Source organism: Vigna unguiculata, chromosome 11 (genome assembly GCF_037176805.1).
Source record: "Vigna unguiculata cultivar grain cowpea cultivar isolate G323 ecotype 2 chromosome 11, ASM3717680v1, whole genome shotgun sequence".
NCBI lineage: Eukaryota > Viridiplantae > Streptophyta > Magnoliopsida > Fabales > Fabaceae > Vigna > Vigna unguiculata.
This window is the reverse complement of record NC_140802.1, coordinates 6,748,816-6,770,788: the sequence shown is the minus strand read 5'-3', so window position 1 is coordinate 6,770,788 and position 21,973 is coordinate 6,748,816. Positions and strand designations below refer to the sequence as shown.

At 38.6% G+C, this 21,973-nt stretch overlaps 2 protein-coding genes and 1 pseudogene across 2 annotated transcripts; 2 read left to right on the top strand and 1 right to left on the bottom strand.

Moving 5' to 3' along the window:
* The first annotated feature begins 833 nt into the window (after positions 1-833).
* LOC146880927 (uncharacterized) lies at positions 834-4,378 on the top strand (annotated as a pseudogene).
* Positions 4,379-4,483: 105 nt separating this feature from the next.
* On the top strand, positions 4,484-6,014 carry LOC146880926 (uncharacterized). Its single transcript, XM_085669176.1, has 3 exons — positions 4,484-5,245; positions 5,495-5,863; positions 5,946-6,014. Exons 1-3 carry the CDS (start codon positions 4,484-4,486, stop codon positions 6,012-6,014), a joined length of 1,200 nt encoding a protein of 399 aa, XP_085525302.1.
* Positions 6,015-10,145: 4,131 nt separating this feature from the next.
* CTC1 (conserved telomere maintenance component 1) lies at positions 10,146-18,614 on the bottom strand. Its single transcript, XM_028053645.2, has 16 exons — positions 17,462-18,614; positions 16,979-17,097; positions 16,553-16,627; positions 16,381-16,459; positions 16,220-16,282; positions 16,058-16,135; positions 15,686-15,883; positions 15,408-15,512; positions 14,732-15,010; positions 13,172-13,657; positions 12,428-13,066; positions 12,247-12,338; positions 11,765-11,966; positions 11,565-11,679; positions 10,901-11,166; positions 10,146-10,570 (listed from the first exon to the last, which is right to left on the bottom strand). Exons 1-16 carry the CDS (start codon positions 18,485-18,487, stop codon positions 10,400-10,402), a joined length of 3,993 nt encoding a protein of 1,330 aa, XP_027909446.2. The 5' UTR covers positions 18,488-18,614; the 3' UTR covers positions 10,146-10,399.
* Positions 18,615-21,973: the final 3,359 nt, after the last annotated feature.

The window sequence follows — 21,973 nt, the reverse complement described above, 5'->3', positions numbered from 1 at the left end:
TCTTTACTGTACATATTGGGAAAAGGTGCATGTGAAGCCACTAAGAGGACCAAAGGGCCGAAGATATTCCAGCCCAGTAATCGTGGTACATGCCAATGCGCAATCCAAATATATTCCATCTGAGCCTGAAGGGCCGAAGATACTCCAGCCCGATAATCCTGATATGCACAAATCCAAATATACTCCATCCAAATTTCGTGATACAGACTTATCAGGGCAGATAAATAATATGAGGACAAGAGAGGAGGTCATGATAGCAAACTAAGAAATGAGTCTCGATGTCCTTAACACAAGGGCATAGGATACCTCGGCAGAGTAAGTTGTCATATGTACTAAGTGCGTGCAGAAAGGAACATTAGCGGTAAGATAGGAATTAGACTAATTAAGCACGGCTAATGAGACATAATATAAATTAAGCATTGTCTGTCCTAGGCCCATAAGGTTTGGCCCATTAAAGTAGTATAAAAGGCACTGTTCACGAGGTAAAACACCATGCTATTTTTTACTATTGTAGTCATTTATTACTCTGACACTGACTTGAGCGTCGGAGTGACTTCGCAGGCCCCCCGCCAGTAGAATCCTTCATCGGAAGAAGACACTCAAGTACCTGGGAGAAGACACTCAGGCAACTGGGAGAAGACACTCAGGCACGTGGGAGAAGACATTCAGGTTCCCAGACTTAGAACAGAAGTGAAGAGGGTGGACGTGTGCATTACTAGATTCATTGGTCCCTATACAACTTTGTGTTTACAAGTACATTAGTATTTGGTAGGAACATTTGGCGCCCACCGTGGGGACGAGGCAAGTTGATGCACATGGTGTCCACGAGAAACATGACAAGCAACGGACAGGAGGCGCAAGTAGTAGAAAGCAGTCAGATGGTAATCATGCGAGCCATACAACAAGAGTTGGCAGAGCTTCGAGCTGAAAATGCTAGTATCAAACGGAAACTGGAAGGCAACAATGAAGAGGGTGAAAGGGAGCAACCGCGTCCCAGTAAAACCCAAGTTACCTCTCAACCCCAACGCGCTGAGACCGTCGAGGAGAGCACACAAAACCCCCAAACTAGGGGAACCGCCAACACTCTCGCGGTGCAGAAAAAAGCGCGTAAGCACCCCTTTGTTGACGGAATAATGGAGACCCCCCTACCTAGGGGATGGAAAACTTTGGTCATCGATAGGTACGATGGCACAACAGACCCTGATGAGCATATACATGTATACCTCACACAAGTTGGCTTATACTCTACCGAAGATGTCATTCTGTGTAAGGTGTTCCCCACCTCTCTTAAAGGAGCATCCCTTAGTTGGTTCACTCGCCTAGCGCCCTTCTCCATTGATTGTTTCAACGTTTTAACTGCTCAGTTCGAAACTCAATTCGCCACATCACGCCCGCATAACCTCACATCTCTAGCCCTCATAAATATGCGCCAAGAAAGAGGAGAGCCCCTCAGGGCATTCGTAGAACGCTTCGGGAAAACTGCTCTCAGCATAGATAATTTAAGACCAGAGGTGGCCCTCCACTAGATGATCAATGGGCTAAGAAGCGGACCCTTCGCCGATAGCTTGTGCAAAAGGCCAGCAACCAGTATGGCAGAGCTAAGGCAAAGGGCAGCTAAATATATACGGATGGAAGAGCTGAAGGACTTCAAGAACAAAGTTACCGCCGAGGACAACACCTCTAGCAGAAAATTTGACGTAGGAATGCGTAAGGCCCCACAAAGACCACCGACCCATTCTCGAACCCAGCGATTCACCAAGTATACTCCCCTGAATGCCTTGAGGTCAAGAGTACTAGAAGAGGCCTTGCACACTGACCTCTTGACTACTCCTAGAAGAGCAAGCACACCTCCAAATGCAGATACCACACGGCAATGCAGATACCATGGAAATTTTGACCACTCAACAGAGGAATGCACAGCTCTGAAGGATAAGATTGAGGAACTCATTCAAGCTGGACATCTCCAGCGCTTTGTAGCTCGAGGCAACGGTGACAGAGCAGGAGATACAAGGAGATATGATACTCACCATAAAGAGACCCTTAACCATAGAGAGTCTGACTCTCATCACAGCTATCGAACATCAAACCGGCATGGTCGTGAAGAAAGAAGGAATCAGCAGCAAGGCCCCAAGCCTCCCTTAAGAGGAACCATTAACACGATCTCCGGCGGATTTGCTGGAGGGGGATTTACCGCAACAGCTCGTAAGAAACATCTAAGAGTAGTGCAATCAGTCAATGCAGTGTCGGCACCCATCAGAAGAAACATGCCTCCTATCACCTTCACTAGCGATGACTTCAAAGCTATCGATCCTAAGCAGGATGACCCCATGGTAATCACTGTGGAAATTGAAAATTTTGCGGTTAAAAAGGTCCTAATTGACCAAGGGAGTTCGGTAGATATATTGTACTGGGAAACTTTCAAGAAACTGCAAATCCCTAAGCAGCAAATGTCTCCGTTTGTAGATGAAATCGTTGGTTTTTCCGGTGAAAGGGTCCAAACGCGAGGATACATAGACCTATATACTACATTCGGTGAGGGCAAGGTCACCAAAACAATATCTATAAGATACTTGGTCCTGGATGCAAATACCTCTTACAATGTACTCCTCGGAAGACCCTCTTTGAATGTACTGGGAGCCATCGTCTCCACCTCGCATCTAGCTATGAAATTCCCATCTCTTACTGGTGACATAATAACAATTCATGTGGATCAAAGGACAGCGCGCGAGTGCTACAAAGTTAGTTTAAGGATGCCAAACCCGCGTAAGTTACAATCGTCAAACAATATAGAGAAAATCACCCATGTGGATGGAACATCCATTCAAGAGTTAGATCCGCGAATGGAAGATGAGGAGCGGGTTAAGCCGCTAGGGGGAACTGAGGTACTACCCCTTGATAATGGAAGGTCCTTACAGATAGGAGCTACATTATGCGAATCAGAAAAATCAATGTTAGCAGCAATACTAGTACATAACAAGATATCATTTGCATGGACCACTGCCGACCTGCCAGGAATAGACCCGGACATGGCATGCCATAGACTCTCCACGTTCAAGGAGGCAAAGCGGTGGCATAAAGAAAAAGAAAGTTGGGAGAAGAAAAGAGAAAGGCTGCAAGGGAGGAGTCATCTAAGCTGCTATAGGCTGGGTTCATTCAGGAGGCACGATACACCACGTGGCTAGCAAATGTAGTCATTGTTAAAAAGCCCAACGGGAAATGGCGGATGTGCACAAATTATACAGACTTGAACAAGGCATGCACAAAAGACGCGTACCCGCTACCTAATATTGATCGGTTAGTAGATGGTGTCGTTGGCCACCACGTCCTAAGTTTCTTAGATGCCTTCTCAGGATATCACCAAATCCCAATGGACCCAAGGGACAAGTTAAAGACAACCTTCATCACAGAGGAGGCAAACTATTACTATGAGGTCATGCCATTTGGCCTGAAAAACGCAGGAGCCACATACCAAAGGTTCATGGATCAAATTTTCAAAGGAATGATAGGCAGAAATCTTGAAGTATATGTTGATGACTTAGTAGTAAAATCCAATTCCATTGAGCAGCATGTTAAAGATCTCGCAGAGGTGTTCACCACGTTAAACAAGTCAAGTATGCGACTCAACCCAGAAAAATGTGTATTTGGGGTTGATGGAGGAAGATTTCTCGGATTCATGTTGACAAACAGGGGAATCGAGGCCAACCCCGAGAAATGTGAAGAAATATCGAGTATGAGAAGCCCCAAAAACTTGAAGGAGGTGCAACGATTGATGGGAAGACTAACAGCCCTGAGTCGATTCATGCCAAAGCTTGCGGAGAAGGCCAAACCCATCCTAAAATTGCTGAAGAAAGCCACTCGGTTCCACTGGGACGAAGCATGCGAGCTAAGCTTTGAAAGCATCAAACAATTCTTGACTTCACCCCCCATTCTGCAACGCCCAGACATTTCACTCCCATTGGTAGTGTATTTAGTTGCGACAGAAGATGCAGTAAGTGCTGCAATAGTTCAGGAGAAGAAGCGAGAGCAGCAGCCGATAAATTTTGTAAGTCGAACCTTGCAGGATGCAGAAACAAGATACCAAACGGTAGAAAAAATGGCATTATCCCTACTCATGACAGCCCGCCGCTTAAGACCATACTTCCAGAACCATCGTGTCATCGTGAGGACGGACCATCCTGTACACAAGATTTTGAGGAAGCCAGACCTTGCAGGGAGAATGGCCGCGTGGGCAATAGAACTCTCAGAATACGAGATTCATTACGAACCCAGGTGCCCTATAAAAGCACAGTCACTTGCAGACTTTGCAGCAGAATTACAAGATGTCAACACTCAAAATGTCTGGTGGACATTGCACGTCGATGGATCCTCTAATATATGAGGAGGGGGAGCAGGAATTGTACTGGAAGGGCCAAACGACATAGTCCTGGAACAATCTCTACGATTCAAATTTAGAGTTTCTAATAACCAGGCGGAATACGAAGCAATGGTGGCAGGATTGACACTTGCCAAGGAAATGGGGGTAGCTAGAATTGTATGCCGCACCGATTCAAAACTCACAGTGGGACACTTAACTGGGGAGTTCCAAGTCAAGGATCCCCTCTTACTTCAATACTATCACATAGTTAGAAACATGTTGCAAGGGTTCGAGGAGCACAAGGTTGAGCACGTCCCTGGAGCATGCAATGTCAGGGCAGATATCCTGTCAAAATTGGCTAGCACCAAAAGCAGAGGAATATACAAGTCGATCCTCCAGAAAGAGATAATAGCTCCCTCCACCAACATACCTGAATGTCACGAGGTCGAAATATCTTCGGATTGGAGAACACCCATTGTTCACTTCCTGAAAATTGGAAACAAATCAGAGCCCATAGAGAAAGATTGGGAAAGAAAAATAGCAAGATACACCTTGGTGGGTGATGAATTATTCAGGAGAGGATTCACCTCTCCCTTACTGAAATGTATCGACATGGAGCAGGCCGAGTATGTTATGCGTGAGTTACACCAAGGCATATGTGGATACCACTCTGGAGCAAGAACGATGTCGGCAAGGATATTAAGGGCAGGATACTATTGGCCCATAATGGTAGCAGATGTTTCCAAGTTTGTCAAGCGATGTATACCCTGTCAAAAACACGGGAACATATCCCATGTCAAGCAGGAAGAATTACACAACATATCCTCACCTTGGCCGTTCGCCAAGTGGGGAATGGATATCGTCGGCCCATTCACGCCTGGAAAGGGGCAAGTAAAGTTCTTGCTAGTAGCTGTCGATTACTTTACTAAATGGGTGGAGGCAGAGCCGCTGGCAACAATCACAGCACAATAGGTGCAAAAATTTGTATGGAAAAGCATTGTCTGTCGCTTTGGAATCTCACATACCATAATTACAGATAATGGCAAGCAATTCACAGATACCGGACTCAAAGAATTCTACCAAGGACTGCACATCAAACACGTAACAAGTTCAGTAGAGCATTCGCAGGGGAATGGCTAGGCAGAAGCAGCTAATAAGGTCATTCTACAAGAATTAAAGAAAAGGCTAGACCAGGCCAAGGGACTTTGGCCTGAACAGTTGTTAGAAGTATTATGGGCGTACCGTTGCGCGCCCCAATCCGCAACAAAGGAAACTCCTTATAGCCTTACTTATGGGACAGATGCAATGATTCCAGTTGAAATAGGAGAACCCTCCCTGCGTCAACAGAAATATGCAGAAACGACCAACTCTCAATGCTTGGCAAACAATCTAGACCTTCTGACAGAACATCGGGATCTAGCCAAGATTCAAGAAGCCGCGGCCAAACTAAGAATGTCAAGAAGATATAACTCCAAGGTCAAGCCCAGAAAATTTCATCCAGGAGATCTGGTATGGCGAATGAATAACAATGCAAGGAAGGTCGAGGGAAAGTTTTCCGCTAATTGGTAAGGTCCATTCCGTGTCCTCACAGACGAAGGCAAAGGAGCATACAGGCTGCAATAATTATCAGGAACACCAGTCCTTAGGACTTGGAATGTAACACATTTAAAATTTTACTACAGCTAATCTTGTCACTTGGGGTACTCTTTCCTACTCCGGTCTTTTTCCCTAAGGAGGGTTTTGGCCGGACAGGTTTTAATGAGGCCCAATATCAATGAAACAGATGAACACACATCTATGTCTAGTCCTGTCACAAGGTTCCTAGAAAAGCAAAGTCCCTGTTGACATTACTTGTCAGCCAAGGTCGACGACCTGTCCTCACCAGGACATCCAACATTCATTATAAGTCCCTGTTAGCATCACTTGTTAACTAAGGTTGACACCATATAAGTCCCTGTTGGCAACTGCAAACCAACTAAGGTCGACTACTTAAAATCAATCTTCCAACGCATCCAACAACAAATCGATATCACTACGCACGCAACAAACGCTAAAACAGCTACAACATACAAACACAATAAGGGAGCGCACACCATAAAATCGTTTAAACCCACAGAAAAGGGTAATGTCAACATTTGCATAATATAAGTAAAACCGCACCTAAAACAAAAATCATATGATGTCAATATTACAATCACAAAACATCGCAAAAGACCTGCATAAGCAGTCTTACTACACAAAAAATTTACACGCCCAAGATATAGCTATCATTGCTCATCGCGAGTACCAGCATCAGTATCATCCTTTCCCCCCTCCACAGCCTCAGCAGAAGGAGTAGATGGGATGTCTTCGGACTGATCAGGGATGGAAGGAATGTCCTTGATGCGCACTAAAGACTTCTGATATACATCTTTCCCCACATCAAAGTGACCATCGTCTAGTGGAATCTCAAAAAGCAGAGCGGCTTGGCGCAAGGCTTTCCTGAAGCCAAGTTCATGCTCCTCAACTACGCTCTCCCGCAACTCCCATACTTCCTTGTCCAAGTCGGCATTCGCGGTCTTCATTTCGGTAAGAGCACGTTTCAGCACAGACACCTCCTCGGCAGTCTTCTTCACTTTCTCTTCAGCCTCCAAACAATGATTGCGCCAAGATTTTCTATCACTGATGGCCTGCTGCAGTTGCTTTTGACAGTCACCCAATTCCCCTGAGAGTTTCTCTTTCTCAAAGTTGGCAGCTCGCAGTTGCTTCTTCAGCAAAGCTACCTCGGCCTCAAGATCTTCCGTCTCACCGACTTTGATCAGTTCATGGCCGATGTGTCTTCCAATCACCAAAGCTCGAGATTGATATTCTGCAAAAGCCTTTATTAAGGTCGGCACGAGAGTCTCCGTAATCAGGTTAGCCTCCTCTTGGGATATGGTAATGCTCATTCCATCATAAATTTGCATCTCAGACCCCATCAAGCGTTGGTAAGAGGTATCTTCGGACACGCGGCTACGCTTGGGAGAGGAAAGGCGTGAACCCCCATCTTTGGGAGTAGTCTTCTTTCTTTTCTTCTCCGCTGCTGGAGGAGGCCGAGGACTACTAGTACTCGCCACAATTTTAGATTGAATCGCAGCACTCGTTCCTGGCGTCGGATCCCCGCCTTTCTTGCGTTCATTCAGCTTTTCACGAAGCAAATGAAAACGGCTCTTCTGCCCCGCACCAACACCCTCATGAGATGCCATTAGCGCTGATACAAACAAACACAAAGTAAGAAAGGTTAACATATAGCATACCACAAGCAAAATTTGCACATACCCAACATATCCCCACGGGGACGAGGAGAGTTCAATATAGCCACAATACGCTTCGTAGGAAGTCGTCGAGGAAGAGAGTCAAGCAAGTTAAGAACTTCGCAGTCCTCGGTTGACATCATAGTCCGGGGCCACGCATCATAGTGTAATGGATTACGCGTCCAGTAAAATGGGAACTTAGGGGTATCGCCATCAAAGAAATAAGAACAGCCAGCGAGATTGACTACGACCCTCGGCTGACCAAACAAAGACAACCACTTCACAGGTTCCTTAGGCCGAGTACTATAATGATACAGGAAGATAGCTGGAGATGGTTTTAACCCCAAGATTCGACATAGAAACCTAAAAGCTTGTAAAGCAGCCCATGCATTAGGGTGCAACTGTGAGGGGGCCACATTTAAGGTTCGCAAGACCCCAACAGTGAATTCATCGAATGGTAATCGCACGTGTAAATTAGTAAACAACACAGAGTACATGTAAAAGAACTCATCAGAGTAACCTTCCCGCCCATGACAAGCATTGTCTACGCGGCCAACTCGGTCTAAGGATACAACCTCGTCAGGACTATCCTCATCTAATATCGCATATGACTCGGCAAATCTGCGAATGGAGGAAGACCACTTATACTTCGAAAAATACTCACGCACAACACTGTCAACCCACTCATAGCCGGAGCGAAGGGGAACGTCTGATAAGCTCTCCTCGTCAGACGATGTGCTATCGCTAGAGGGGTGGGCCGAGGATGGACCTACTCGACCTGCGTGAACCCTAGAGGCTGATTTATCAAACAATGAAGACAAGGACATACCTGCCAAGAGTCGCAAAACCAGCGAGACGTCTCAGGAGAGAAAAGGGAATTAAGGAGGGCCCCAAAAAGTAATTACCCTATTTATAGTGAGATCAGGGGAACAGTGGAAAGCGTATCACCCGTTGGATTGAAGTGATCTAACGGTCATCATGTAGTGTCTGTCACAATTCCCTAGGCGCAGTCACATCAATCCCAGGCCCAAGCCCACTCAATTGGCGCAAAACCTTTCCACTCCCCAATACGCGATGATGTCGGAAACCACATATCTTGGCACGCGCAAAACTTCTCGAAATAAAGGTAATGGGGGAAACCGAAGTCACCTCTGCACAGATTTTGCCAGTATTAAGAGTTATCAACTACGTAAGTCTCAACTCTTGGGGGACTAGTGTATATATTGGGAAAAGGTGCATGTGGAGCCACTAAGAGGACCAAAGGGCCGAAGATATTCCAGCCCAGTAATCGTGGTACATGCCAATGCGCAATCCAAATATATTCCATCTTAGCCTGAAGGGCCGAAGATACTCCAGCCCGATAATCCTGATATGCACAAATCTGAATATACTCCATCCAAATTTCGTGATACAGACTTATCAGGGCAGATAAATAATCTGAGGACAAGAGAGGAGGTCATGATAGCAAACTAAGAAATGAGTCTCAATGTCCTTAACACAAGGGCAGAGGATACCTCGGCAGAGTAAGTTGTCATATGTACTAAGCGCGTGCAGAAAGGAACATTAGCGGTAAGATAGGAATTAGACTAATTAAGCACGACTAATGAGACATAATACAAATTAAGCACTGTCAGTCCTAGGCCCATAAGGTTTGGCCCATTAAAGTAGTATAAAAGGCACTGTTCACGAGGTAAAACACCATGCTAATTTTTACTATTGTAGTCATTTATTACTCTGACACTGACTTGAGCGTCGGAGTGACTTCGCAGGCCCCCTGCCAGTAGAATCCTTCATCGGAAGAAGACACTCAAGTACCTGGGAGAAGACACTCAGGCAACTGGGAGAAGACACTCAGGCACGTGGGAGAAGACATTCAGGTTCCCAGACTTAGAACAGAAGTGAAGAGGGTGGACGTGTGCATTACTAGATTCATTGGTCCCTATACAACTTTGTGTTTACCAGTACATTAGTATTTGGTAGGAACATTTATAAAGAGAATAAGTTGGATTAGAGTTTTAGATAGATTGTAGTGAATTCTTTAGTGACTGAAATCTAGAGAGTTAAAGGTTCTCTTTGTTTTGACTCAATTCTAATAGTCTTGTACTTATACATTACTCCCTCTTAAGAATAACGAAAATAATATTATAACACCAAAATTTGATTCTTTTTTACGCCATTGACGTGCCATTTTCAAAATCAAATTTTTTTTTTAACTGCTGACTAGTCCATTTTTATCCACTATCACAGCAAAAAACTACAATGCTTAAATCCAAGGCATCTCTTCGTTCGAGCTTTCAAATTGTTTATTTGGGTGGATTTCAAATTAAAGGAGAAAAAACCAAAGTGACTCCTTTTCCACCACGATCCTCCTTCAGTGACGATACTCTGTCAGCCACAATACCTCAGTATTCGTTTGAACTGAAGGAAGCAGAGAGAAAACCAAGATGAGGATCTGTCGTTTTCAGTCGTCCTTGTTTTGTAAACGAAACAAACCTTTGTGTTCTTCTATCATACCAAAATTAGGACAAACTATCTTTCTTGTCATTTGAAATAGTATTCAAATACTTTTCTCCATATATAAAATTGAAACTATACTTTTCACAAGTTTTTCAAAAAATGCTTGGTACAACTTCTACTCTCTTTTCACATAAGAGAAGCCCAAAAGAGGTTGGCCGAACACAACCTAATTACAACACCTATTTGAGCATGCTACTTCCGTTAAATCTTACATAGAAATTGCCGTATACTTATTCACAAAATACATTCATACGCATTAATTTTTCAAAAGTTCCTGAATCATATTTCTTGCCTCAGCCCGAGTGCGTGGGTAAGAGACTTCTTCGGCCCACATATTCCGCATGTCATGCACATTCAGCATTTCTTTAAGGTATTCTTCTCCCAACTGTCTTGTTTCCCCGGCATCCATCCCACTAGCAACAACATTCTGCTCATGTCAGGTTAAAAGCCTTAATTAGACAAATATGTAAGAGCCAAAGAAACTGAAATGATGAGAGGCCAGATGCAAAATATATTAACTTATAAACGAGGGGAGCAAGCAGTGAGTAACAAATCACAGAAAGTCACGCAAGTATCACATCACCAAACTTAATATTACTTATTCACAAATGAGGTTTTTCTTTCATTTTGCCTGTGAAGAATGTAGTTTTGATAAAATCAACACGATATACCAGTCTCAATATTACTCTACTCCAAAATCTTCATGATAATAAACTAATCATGTCTGACTACTTCCAACCACTATATGCTAACTCACCCATATTCCTCCGATGGATGCATTGAATATAATGAGCCTGAGGATGTTTTCGTCGGAACTGCAAAGAGCATTCCCAGAAGCAACTGTAAAAATATGATCTTGGCAAGAAGAATCAACATATAATCCATGGTTTTTCACTGTAATTTTTTTGTGCTTTTTCAAAATTCTCCCTAGATGATGGGATGTGGTGAGTTCTTCACGTAGTCTCAACAAAGTTGCAGCCCTTTCAGCACTAGCCCAGCAACAACATGATGATGATCCATCTTCTGCAAGAATAAAATACCATACAAAAATGGTCATGGGTGTTTCCTACAAAATTTGTTACAACCCAACATATAAATACAACTTATATAAGAATGCTGCCAAGTGAATACCAATAGATATGGGCATAACGCAATAATTAAACAAGGAGTCCATGTCAGAAATGATAGAAGAGCACAAACTAAATAGAAGATATAGGAAACAGAAACTCAGCTAAGCCACAAAAATGGACAAATTATGTGGAATTATTTATAAAATATTTAAAAGATGTTTATAATGTATAGAACACCAAGTAAAACAACTGTCAGTTAAACCACATTCGACCAACAATACATGCACATGCAAGACAAAGAAAGTGGTTATAGCTGACTTTTCTTGAATAACACTTACACATATAACTTACCCAACAAAAAACAAGCAAGTGGAATGTCCAAAAGAGTCCCCTGAGCATTAACTTTTGTTTCTGCAATAAAATTTGTGGTCTTTCTCTCTATAACTAAAACAAGGACCGCAACCACCTGTTCGCAAATGACAGCATAAAAAACAATGTTCTATTAGAATTAGAGCACAAATATTTGATGGATAAATGTAAAATCAATTTACCCTGCATCGAAGCACTATTTTCTTGTGGGTCAAGTCCTGAGGCAATTGGGAGATCAAACAAGAGATATAATCTGGAGATGCATGGTCAGCATCTTTAGTAGAGCTTAAAAAAGAGGGCCTGTCACCGCATTGTTTATCACATACTTTTATGGATTTTATTACAATAAACGACACAGGCACCAACATAAATTTACTTTGTGCCCTGCAGAGCAGAAGATAAGGAATCAATCATGTTGAAAATTAAAGACATTTCACATAATAAATGGGAGAATATTCCTTCATATAAGTGCATATGGAAAAATGGAAGAGTAAAATTATGTATACATAATAGATAGGCATACAAGAATACATGCAACACACTCGTCAATGGATTTTGATTTTACAGAGCAGTTCACCACTGTCAATATTACAATTTTCTTTAACAGTGCAGTGAAACAAAAACTGGTTTCCAATTATTTCTTTTCGGATAATCCAACGCATACCTTGCATAGAGAATTCGATGAAATACTGCAGTTACACCAGGTCCAAATCCAGTGGGGAAAGTATGTTTATTTACAGAACCAAAAATATTCACCTAATAAGAAATAAATTAACAAGATTATGTTGCAAAATAAGCACAGAAAATATGAAGATTAATATAGAGTAAGATGGGATTCCAGTTACAATATGGTGATGCACTAAAACGTGAATGCAGAAATTGCTTCTTGTCCTAACGAGGCCTTTCAACTGAAGAGAATCAACGTTTGCACCATTTGAGCATGAACTGAAGAAACCAGAGTCAGTTTTATGAATTTCGATCACATTTCCCTCAAGAGACATCAAATTGCCCTCAGGGAACAGGCTGTTTGATCTCTGAGTTCCAAAACAAGATTTAGGTCTATCCTCTGAAGTCCCAGTACCTAAAGAAAGGTTAGCACTATCTTCTGATATTACAGACTGCAAGCTTCGACTATCTTCCAATTCCATAACATTATCCTCAAAGACATCTGCAAGACTGATGGGGAGATATAAGCAAACATCTGAACTGACACCGGAAGGTTCACCACTGGACCTCGGCAGAAGTTTTTGATGATTAGGTGAAACTCCATCAACCGAAGGAGATAAAGAATCTTTTGCAGATGTATATACTGATAGATGATGAGAAAGGTTCTCATCATAAATAAATGAAAGGCTCCAAATACGTTTTCTGGAATCAACAAGTAATTTAGCAGTGTCACTCCTACCAAAGTCAGCATCTTTTGTATTTCGATAGCAATCCTTTGTCTTATGATATATGATGTAATAATGACCAATCTGCAACAACTGAAATGCAGTAGATAGTAAATTAATACTTGGGTTTGCACTACTATATAAAATCAGTTAATACCTACTATCCTTGGTAGGCAGGCCAAGGACAATAAGATATACCTGGTACTTTAAAAATCTATCTGATGAGAACTCTAGCAAAATTTTCCTTGAAGAAGGTTTTGAATTAAAACTTGTATCTTTCATAGGTAATGTAGAGCGCAAGATAGCTGGGAAAATCTCATTCTCAATTTGGAGGCTTTTAAAAGTAACCAGACAAGATAAATCATGAGAAGATTTCATGTTGACACATTTTCTGTTCTCTTCTGGTTTCCTGGAAGAATTAGAACAAGCACTCAGCTCATATTTGGAAGTGTGAAATTCTTCCTTTGAGGAACTTACTGATTCCTTAGTAAGTTTCTGCCTCTTATTAGAAAATTTATATTCATTATTACCACTCAGACAAGATTTCGAAAGTTCCTCTATCTTGTCCCAAGAATCATTGCATGGATGAGCAATTCCACTCTTCCCATCAAACAATAAAATGAATGGAAAAAGCACGGCTTCAACAAAAGTACTTGACTTGCCACATCCTGCTTTATTAGAGTACTGCAATAATTGAAATAGGGGCCTTAGCAGAGTAGAATTGCCGAAAAAGAATGCGGATATATTACAACCATGGAACACTTTAGGGTGCATAATGCTACACATGTAAAGATTAAAAACAAAAAAGCACCTCCTTTATCATATCAAAATACTTCAGCAAGTCTTTTACATGGATCTGCAAGCAACTAAACAGCATTGTACTCATCTTACATTGATTTTCAGAGTACATTATTGCATTAAGATATTCTGTATATTGTCATTAAATATAAAAATCCACTCTCAAGCATGCGTGATAGCTTAACCTTTTAATCCTCAATAATTGAAATGACATCAAAACAGAGGTCAGGACTTCAAATCTGGCAGTTTCTATTTCCTATGTGCTACTTAAATTATAAACTAAGCACAGGGTTTTAGCCAGCATGTCTTTATGATCATGTTTGATGCTTCAAGTCAAAACTAAAAGATTTTCCCTCGCGGGATCAAGCTAGAGACAAAAAGACATCTCCAGTACCCACCTAATAGCTAGGGTTAGGAATTTGTAGTCTTTGACAAATTTAGGATTCTATCTCCCTATGAAAATCAGAATTCAGAAAACTCACGTCTGTGCTCTTAAGTATTAATGGGCAAATTTGACATTTACTGGATCAAGGAAACTATAATATTGGAAAATTCTTCATTCATTGTCTCACAAAGCATAAATCTTCAGTTTTCTACAGATTGGATTCTTAATAAGATTTTAAAGAATCTCAACTGACCATAAGGCATTTAATTATGTAATATGGATTTTGAAATTATCATAACAAAGAAAGATTAGTTGTAAACAAATAAACAAAAAGACGTAACATATAACAGGCCACCAGGCTGTCATATAATAATATTAAACTTGCAGAGAAACTAAACTTCCAGAAATAAAATCTGAAAGGGTTAAACACATTAGTCTAAGCTGATATTCACAATCTTCTCATCTTTAACTCTACACTTCCTTTTTTACCATGAAACTGTTCTTATGAAGACTTGATAGCAGTTTATAATGAAATTAATGACTATAATTTCTGACTAAATATAACACAAGCAAACCTTTTCTTGAAGAGGAAATTTGTGAGATACTCTAAGCAAATAGTAGGATCCAGGCTCTAGTGTCTCACTTTCATTCTTACTATTTATGCATGAGTAAAGGGGAATGTTTCTGCATTTAACATTCTTCCAATGACAGCAAACAAAAAATGGAGTGCTTAATTCTCTTTCTGCTTTGGAGCAATTAAAGATTGTTCTACATGATAATGATTCACTCCCAAGCCTTTCGATCAGATCCATAGGTTCGTCTATGTTGTCCATAAAAACCTCATAGTCCGTCACCTGAAATCCAAAATGACTGTTTTTAGTTTAAACACATAATTCTGTGGACGGCCTAATTACCTAATCCTATGTGATTAAGTTAGGAACTTTTAAACACTATTTTCAAACTGTCAAGAAAAATAATTAATAAAGCTAACTCAACCTCACAAAATCAACTTGTAAAAGAAATTAGATACTTGGCTACAAGTCTCCACTAAATTATGAAATCAGTTGAACCCTCATTTGAGTCTACCAAAGCAACCCACTTTCCAGTACAGCAGAACCTCTTCCCTAAGAAATTTATAAGGGTTAGAAATGTTAAGTCTGCAAAGGGCAGTGTTTAATTTAGTCCTTCAAAAATATATTCTCATTTTAGTCCCTCTTTAAGAAAATATGGATCACATATGGGACAACAAACCTCAAATATTTCGTTAGGATTCCAAGTTAAGGGAAGGTCTGGTATAACAATATCAACACCACCAGTTGCATCAACCAGCTGCAGTCTTCTGGTCGATGGATCAACCTGAATAGGCAAAGCAGAAAGCCAAAAGCATGATAACCAAATTATTAGTAATCAACATCCTCCAAGATCAAAGAAAATCATGCCACGTTAAAAAGAATAAAAAGAAATAACAACCATTGACAATTGTGGTTTATTCACAAACATGGAAATGAAAGATAAATTGAACCACTAACCTTAAGGTATCCAAGCAAAACAACACCTACATCTTCACTTTGAATGATCCTCCTAAATGATCTATCATTATATCTTGCTTCACGTGATAAAATACTGAACTGGTTGCCAATAGGCAATAATTTACAGTGATTTTCTGGCTTCATAATTCTTAGCAAGGTGTGCATACAGCGACAAATGAAGATAGAGATCGGTATTACCTGTAATAAATGAAGTAATTATCCTTCAATGTTTAATAACAAATTCCTTCTATGAAAACATAACGAAATTCTTTTTTCGGATGAAGTAAAGCCTGTATGCTATATATAGACCATGTTAGATCCAAACTTTACAAAGTATCAGAAGAAAAATAAATTTAAACACAAATAACATACCAATTTCAGAAAACTGCAATTTAGTACTCTAGCACAACCATTCAAATCATGAGTGCACAGCCACACAGGAGCACCTTGCTACCAAAGGAAAACAGTATTACCAAACTGAGGCTTAAAATTGGTACCAACGAAATATTCCCAGCTGTCAATTTGTTGACGAACCTGAGTTTGAAATATTGACGAAGGGAAAAGTGAACTAGCATACATCTGAACTAGCCCTTCTTTCTGTTAAAACCTTGCATAATTAAATTTATTAGAAATGGAACAGATCAAAGAGCTTCAGCCAACCTAAGAACACCTTAAACTCAAAGGAAGAAGATTACATGTTTTGATCCCAAAATCTCCTTGTCAGATAAGATACCAGCAAACTTTTTCCGGAAGCTTGAGACAAGAAGTAATACCCTGCCACGAAAAAGGAATGACATATATTCCAGCAATTTTTAAAACTCAAAGTTCCAAACAATTGCAGTAAAAGTAAATCGAACTATTTAATACCAGAGTCTTGCAGAAAACGGTAACGACTGAATGAACTTCCCTAGCATACCGGAAGAAGGAAAAACTACATTACACCTGCAATACTGAACTGAATCATAACTTTTCTGCAAAGAATATGAATAGGCAAATAGACTTAACAAATAGGTCAGAAACATTTAAGGAACAATTGGTGCATAAATTGTTAAGGAAATCAATTGCTTTTCTTGGCTGCTTTATTGAGAGAGCTTTTGAAAAATATGCAGCTAATATTGTCTTATGCAAAACTTACAACAGTTCAGAACATGACCATGCATATTTCAGTATCTCAGTCACATGCAGTTGCTTGCATTAGCCCAAGCTCAACGTCTACAGACTGTCGTAATCTAAGCATTTATGCAATGCCAATTTGAACAGAACACAAGCAAACACAGTTATAGCAATACATACACAGTTTGGCACGGGGAGAAGGATTGCACAATAATGCTGGTCTTGATGCATGCCCCAAGAATAATTATCTTTGTCCATGAAAAGTGCGGATTCACAATATGCACATTTCTTACAGATAACTGCAAACGGTCATGATTTTTGGTGTCAAAACTTAAAACTCAAAATGGGTTGCAAATTATATAGTTCACGAGTTCAATTTGCAAGCACTCCTACGTAAAAAACTTTTACACACACATCTAACATTAATTCAACCTATTGCCACAACATACTAATGAACTAAGTGATAAATGAGCACATCCTATTGGATGTCTGGGAAAAGAAATGTGTTCTTCAACATGGTGCTACATTACAACCCAATAAATACCTCAGGAGGTGAAATTTATCCTGACAGTGGAAAAAAGAACTGTGTTCTTCAATATGGTGCTACATTCACAATCCAAAAGATATCTCAGGTCAAGAAAACGGCAAATTTGCTTCACTTACAACGGAGCCAACTCTCAGACCATGCATCGAGGTATGCAGTTGATCAGTTAAAAGAAGCCACACATCATGGTCCAACTCCAGAACCATCCCTTGCATGTACGCACCTTTAATTACACCAGTATAAGAACCACATTCACCCTTTCCCTTGATCTCACTCAGGCTTGGCATGCATTTCTCCAAACAAGACCCAACATGCAGAACCGACTCATCTTCAGTCACATACATCACTTGAGACTCCTCCTTCGTCAGGTAAACTAGCTTTTTCTTCAAACCAGACACCACAACGCGTTCGTCAATCAGCTTGGTGATTGCAGGGTGCCAGGAGGAAGAAGCACTGCCACAAAAATACACAATCTCCATTTTGGTAAAAGAATGTCCCTTCCTACTCTCACTCAATTTGCCAATTAAAACATCCCCCTTGGAACAACAAAACCTACACTCACAACACACCAATTGCACTGAAAACCCTGGCAGGTTCACCATAGAGCCTGAATTCAAGTCAGAGGTACTAGCCGCCATGGTGCACGGCACGACAAAGAGGGGACCAACGGACTCCACCACACCGTGGACGCTTCTCCTTCTGCCACCGGATAGTCGGACACAATTCGGCGCCAGCGGAAGCGAGTCCACAGCGTTGGACCCGTGGTTGGGGTCGGAGAAGCGCCAACTGATAATCTCTAATAGGCCGTGGGCGACATCACAGACGTGGCGCTTGAAGGGGATGAAATTCCAGGCGGTGACGCGTATTTCCCTGTTCAGAGCGGCAGGGCGGAAGTGGAGGAGGTCGCAGCAGACGGTAGCGGAGGCGTCGGAGAAGCGGAGGCAGGAGCAGGTAGGGGAGAGGGCGGGGAGGGTTAGGGTTCCGACGAGGACGGTTGAGCGGGGAAGAGCTGTAAGGACAGGGCAGGTGGTGCAGCGGTGCGGCGGGGGCGTGGAAGAGAAGATGGAATGGGCGGTGGCAGTAAGAGGGCGAGGAGACTGAAGGAGTTCCGCTAGAGTCGTCACCGTATCGTTTGCGTCGTCCATTGCGGCCAAAGATAGATGGATGAATGGATGAATGAAACCGGTGGCGCGCCTAGTGGTGGTGGCTTTCAACTCCGGCGGGAACCATTGTTTTCGAATTAGAGGAAACCTAAAAGTCTTACGAAAAGTGTTTTTGGGAGGGAAATTTTGTAGAGCGGTGACAAAGGATTTTTGTATTTTTCAAAATAAAATAGGATTAAATATATTTTTAATTTTTTTATTTTAATTAAAATAAAATTATTTAATTTTTAAAATTTTAGTCCTTTTTTATATTTTGTCTAATTTAATATATTAATTTCAAAAATGTGAGTAAATTTAGGTATTCTAACTACATTTTATTAAGTTTATAAACTAATATTGTACATTTTATTAAGTTTATAAACTAATATTAAAGTAAATATTTATTAATAAGTGTAAATAATTTAAATATTATACTGAAATATATTTAAAATATTAAATAAATTTAGCAAAATTGTTTAAATTCACAAATTTTTAAAATTGTATTAACTTTAATAGAATGAATTCGAATTTTCATTCAAAACACCGAGGACCAAAACACGTTTAATTAAATATTTTATTACTTTTTGTTAAAATAAATATTAATAATAGACCATTTCTTATTTTGTCAAACACTTAGCATATAGTATAAAAAAGTAAAATTATATTTTATGATTATTTTATATCTTAATTTTTACAATTGTGCTACATATCTAACAAGTGTATATAAGGAAATATAAGTACATATTTATATATTTTTGCTTTCCAACAGAGTAACACCCTCTTCTCTTTCAAGCAATTCTCTAAATATTCCATTGTCATCAATATATTACAAATAAGTATTGTTTACTTTAACTTTTAACTTACAAGAGTATTTTATCACTACCTCTCTTACTTACAAACAACTTAAAAGAGTATTATCTCAAAATCTCCACTGGTTTGTTGTGTCAAAATCTATATTGCATTTTGTAAAAAAAGTTGTATCTTGAGTTGAGTGTTTCATCTTTTGTGAATGAAGCTTATTATATGATATGTCGTCTTAAGTTGAATGAAGAGTAATCATTTGAATTTTAATGATTTGATGACGGCATGTTTATTCAGTGATTTGTTTGTAACAACTTAGGTGAAAGTATCAATTCATCAAAATTTACTATCAAATGTAATGATTGAAAAAAATGTCAACTTATCAAGATTGTTATAGATAATGAATACCAGACTTAAATGATCCAATATTCCTTACAAAATAAACCTATTGTTAGTAAATAATTTATTAAAATGAGTGTAAAAGTTGGATCCTAAAAAATAACACAACTAGGATGGCTTAACATGTATAACACTGTTAAATAAAGAAACTTGTAAAATTCTTCAAATAGATAGTAAAATATGTAAACCTTTTACATATATTAGGATATTTGAATTATTATTTTCAACAATTTTATTTACATAAAATATAAAAATACAATATATATATATATATATATATATATATATATATAAAATGTCTTGTACATTATATATATTAGCGTACACACAGGCGTTATCGCGCCTGTGTATACGCATTTTTTAAATTATGAATAATAGTATCTTAGTAGATAATAATAATGTAATGTTAATAATGTAACTGTTGATGAATAAAAAAAATAAGATAAACAATTTTATAGAAAATAGGTAAAAATAACCATTAATTTTAAAAAATAATAAATAATCATATTATAAAGGGTAGAATTGGTATTATGAAATGTGGACACAAAAGAGAGAATCCTCTTTATTATTGTTATAGATTATTGTTATAGATAATAACGTGAGTAGCTGGTATGTTCATTAATTTGAGAAAAAGAGTGGGAGACAATGAATTTAAGTGTATTAGACGATGAAGATTGTGTTATTTACTTGAAGGAATGTAGGGATGAAAGTGAGTAGACTTAAAAATAAAATTTGTAAAAGTTTGTAAGTAATTTAATAGATGTAATAGATTAAAAATTAAGTTTAATAAAAAGAAAAATAATATTACCAAATTATCCTTGATTTTAAAAGTAATTTAAAATTATAATTAGATGAGTTAGATTTATTTTAGAAAAAAATATTGAAATGAATAAATTAAAATATATTTTAATAAAAAAATTAAAATTAATAATTCCTTTTTTAACTTTCTTTTATAACAATTTTGAAATTTTCAGTATTAATTATTTATGTAACATAATTTTAAAGTAATATTTTTACATTATTATCATAATTAAATAAAAAAATAAACTGAAGAATAAATGTAATTTGTCTTATATCTTCTTAAATCATGGCATTGGGGAGAGGAATGGAAAATAGAGGAATCTCCCTCTTCCTTCATCTTCCTCTTCCTCAAATATGTTGAAGTGAACAACTACATCACCTACAAATCATTCCTCTCACTTATCATTTTCCTCTGAATAATAAATATGGCCAAGTGAACACAACATTATAAACTAAGATGGTAGAAACATTTTGGTTCTATTCAATCTTTCTACATTTGTTGACTATCTCTCTTAAAAATAATTTCTCCTCCTTTTCTTTACCATGGAGTAAACTTGGAGTTCAAGCTCTTGGTCTCACTAGCAATCATTCAATAGGACCTATGGAGCCACGACTCCCCAAATTTTTTTAATTTTATTTTTATATATCTTTTAATATATTTTAAAATTATATTTATGTATTATTATTTTATTTATATTAAACTTAAAAAAATTTATTATAATTTTATGTATATATATATATATATATATTATTGTTTAAAAAATAAAACACAAATCAATTTGATGGACGTTGATTAACAAAAGGGAATAAGGTTTTGTCTTTGGTCATAATAAGGTTATTTCTCAGTAAGTCATCAAGAAAGTAATAAAGTATGAAAGTAGAGTAAAGAGATAAATTGAGACTGGAGATTGCACAACAGAGAGATTGAAGATTAGTATTCTATTCTATTATGATTTATATATCTTAGATTTATGATTCTCCTATCACGATATTTCTCCCAAATTCTTCATTTTCCCATATTAGTATGAACCCTAATTATGGTTTTAGGGATTTTTATATGAGATCGACATGAACCCTAATTAAATCTTTATCCAAATTAGTATAACCCTAAAATTTAAGAATTTTGTGTTTTCTGCTACATATGGTAAAACTTTGTAAAATTTAATAATGTATTTGTTGGCAAAAGGCAAAATACAAGTCAAATGCTGAAGCAAGATTTTGATGATGATAAAAGAAGCCTAAAAGCCATCTGGAAGTCAATATGAAGAACATGTGTTTTTACGTTTAAAGTTATCTTGTAAATTGTACTTAGAATAGTTAGAATCGACATGCAAATATAAAAAAAACTAGGATTTCTCGAAAAATCAATGTGATAATCGATTATCACTTAGGATAATCAATTATCCTGAGTTGAGTCAAATTTTTCAAAAAAGCACTGGAATAATCGATTATCACCTCTAATAATCAATTATCTGCTCAAAATATTGT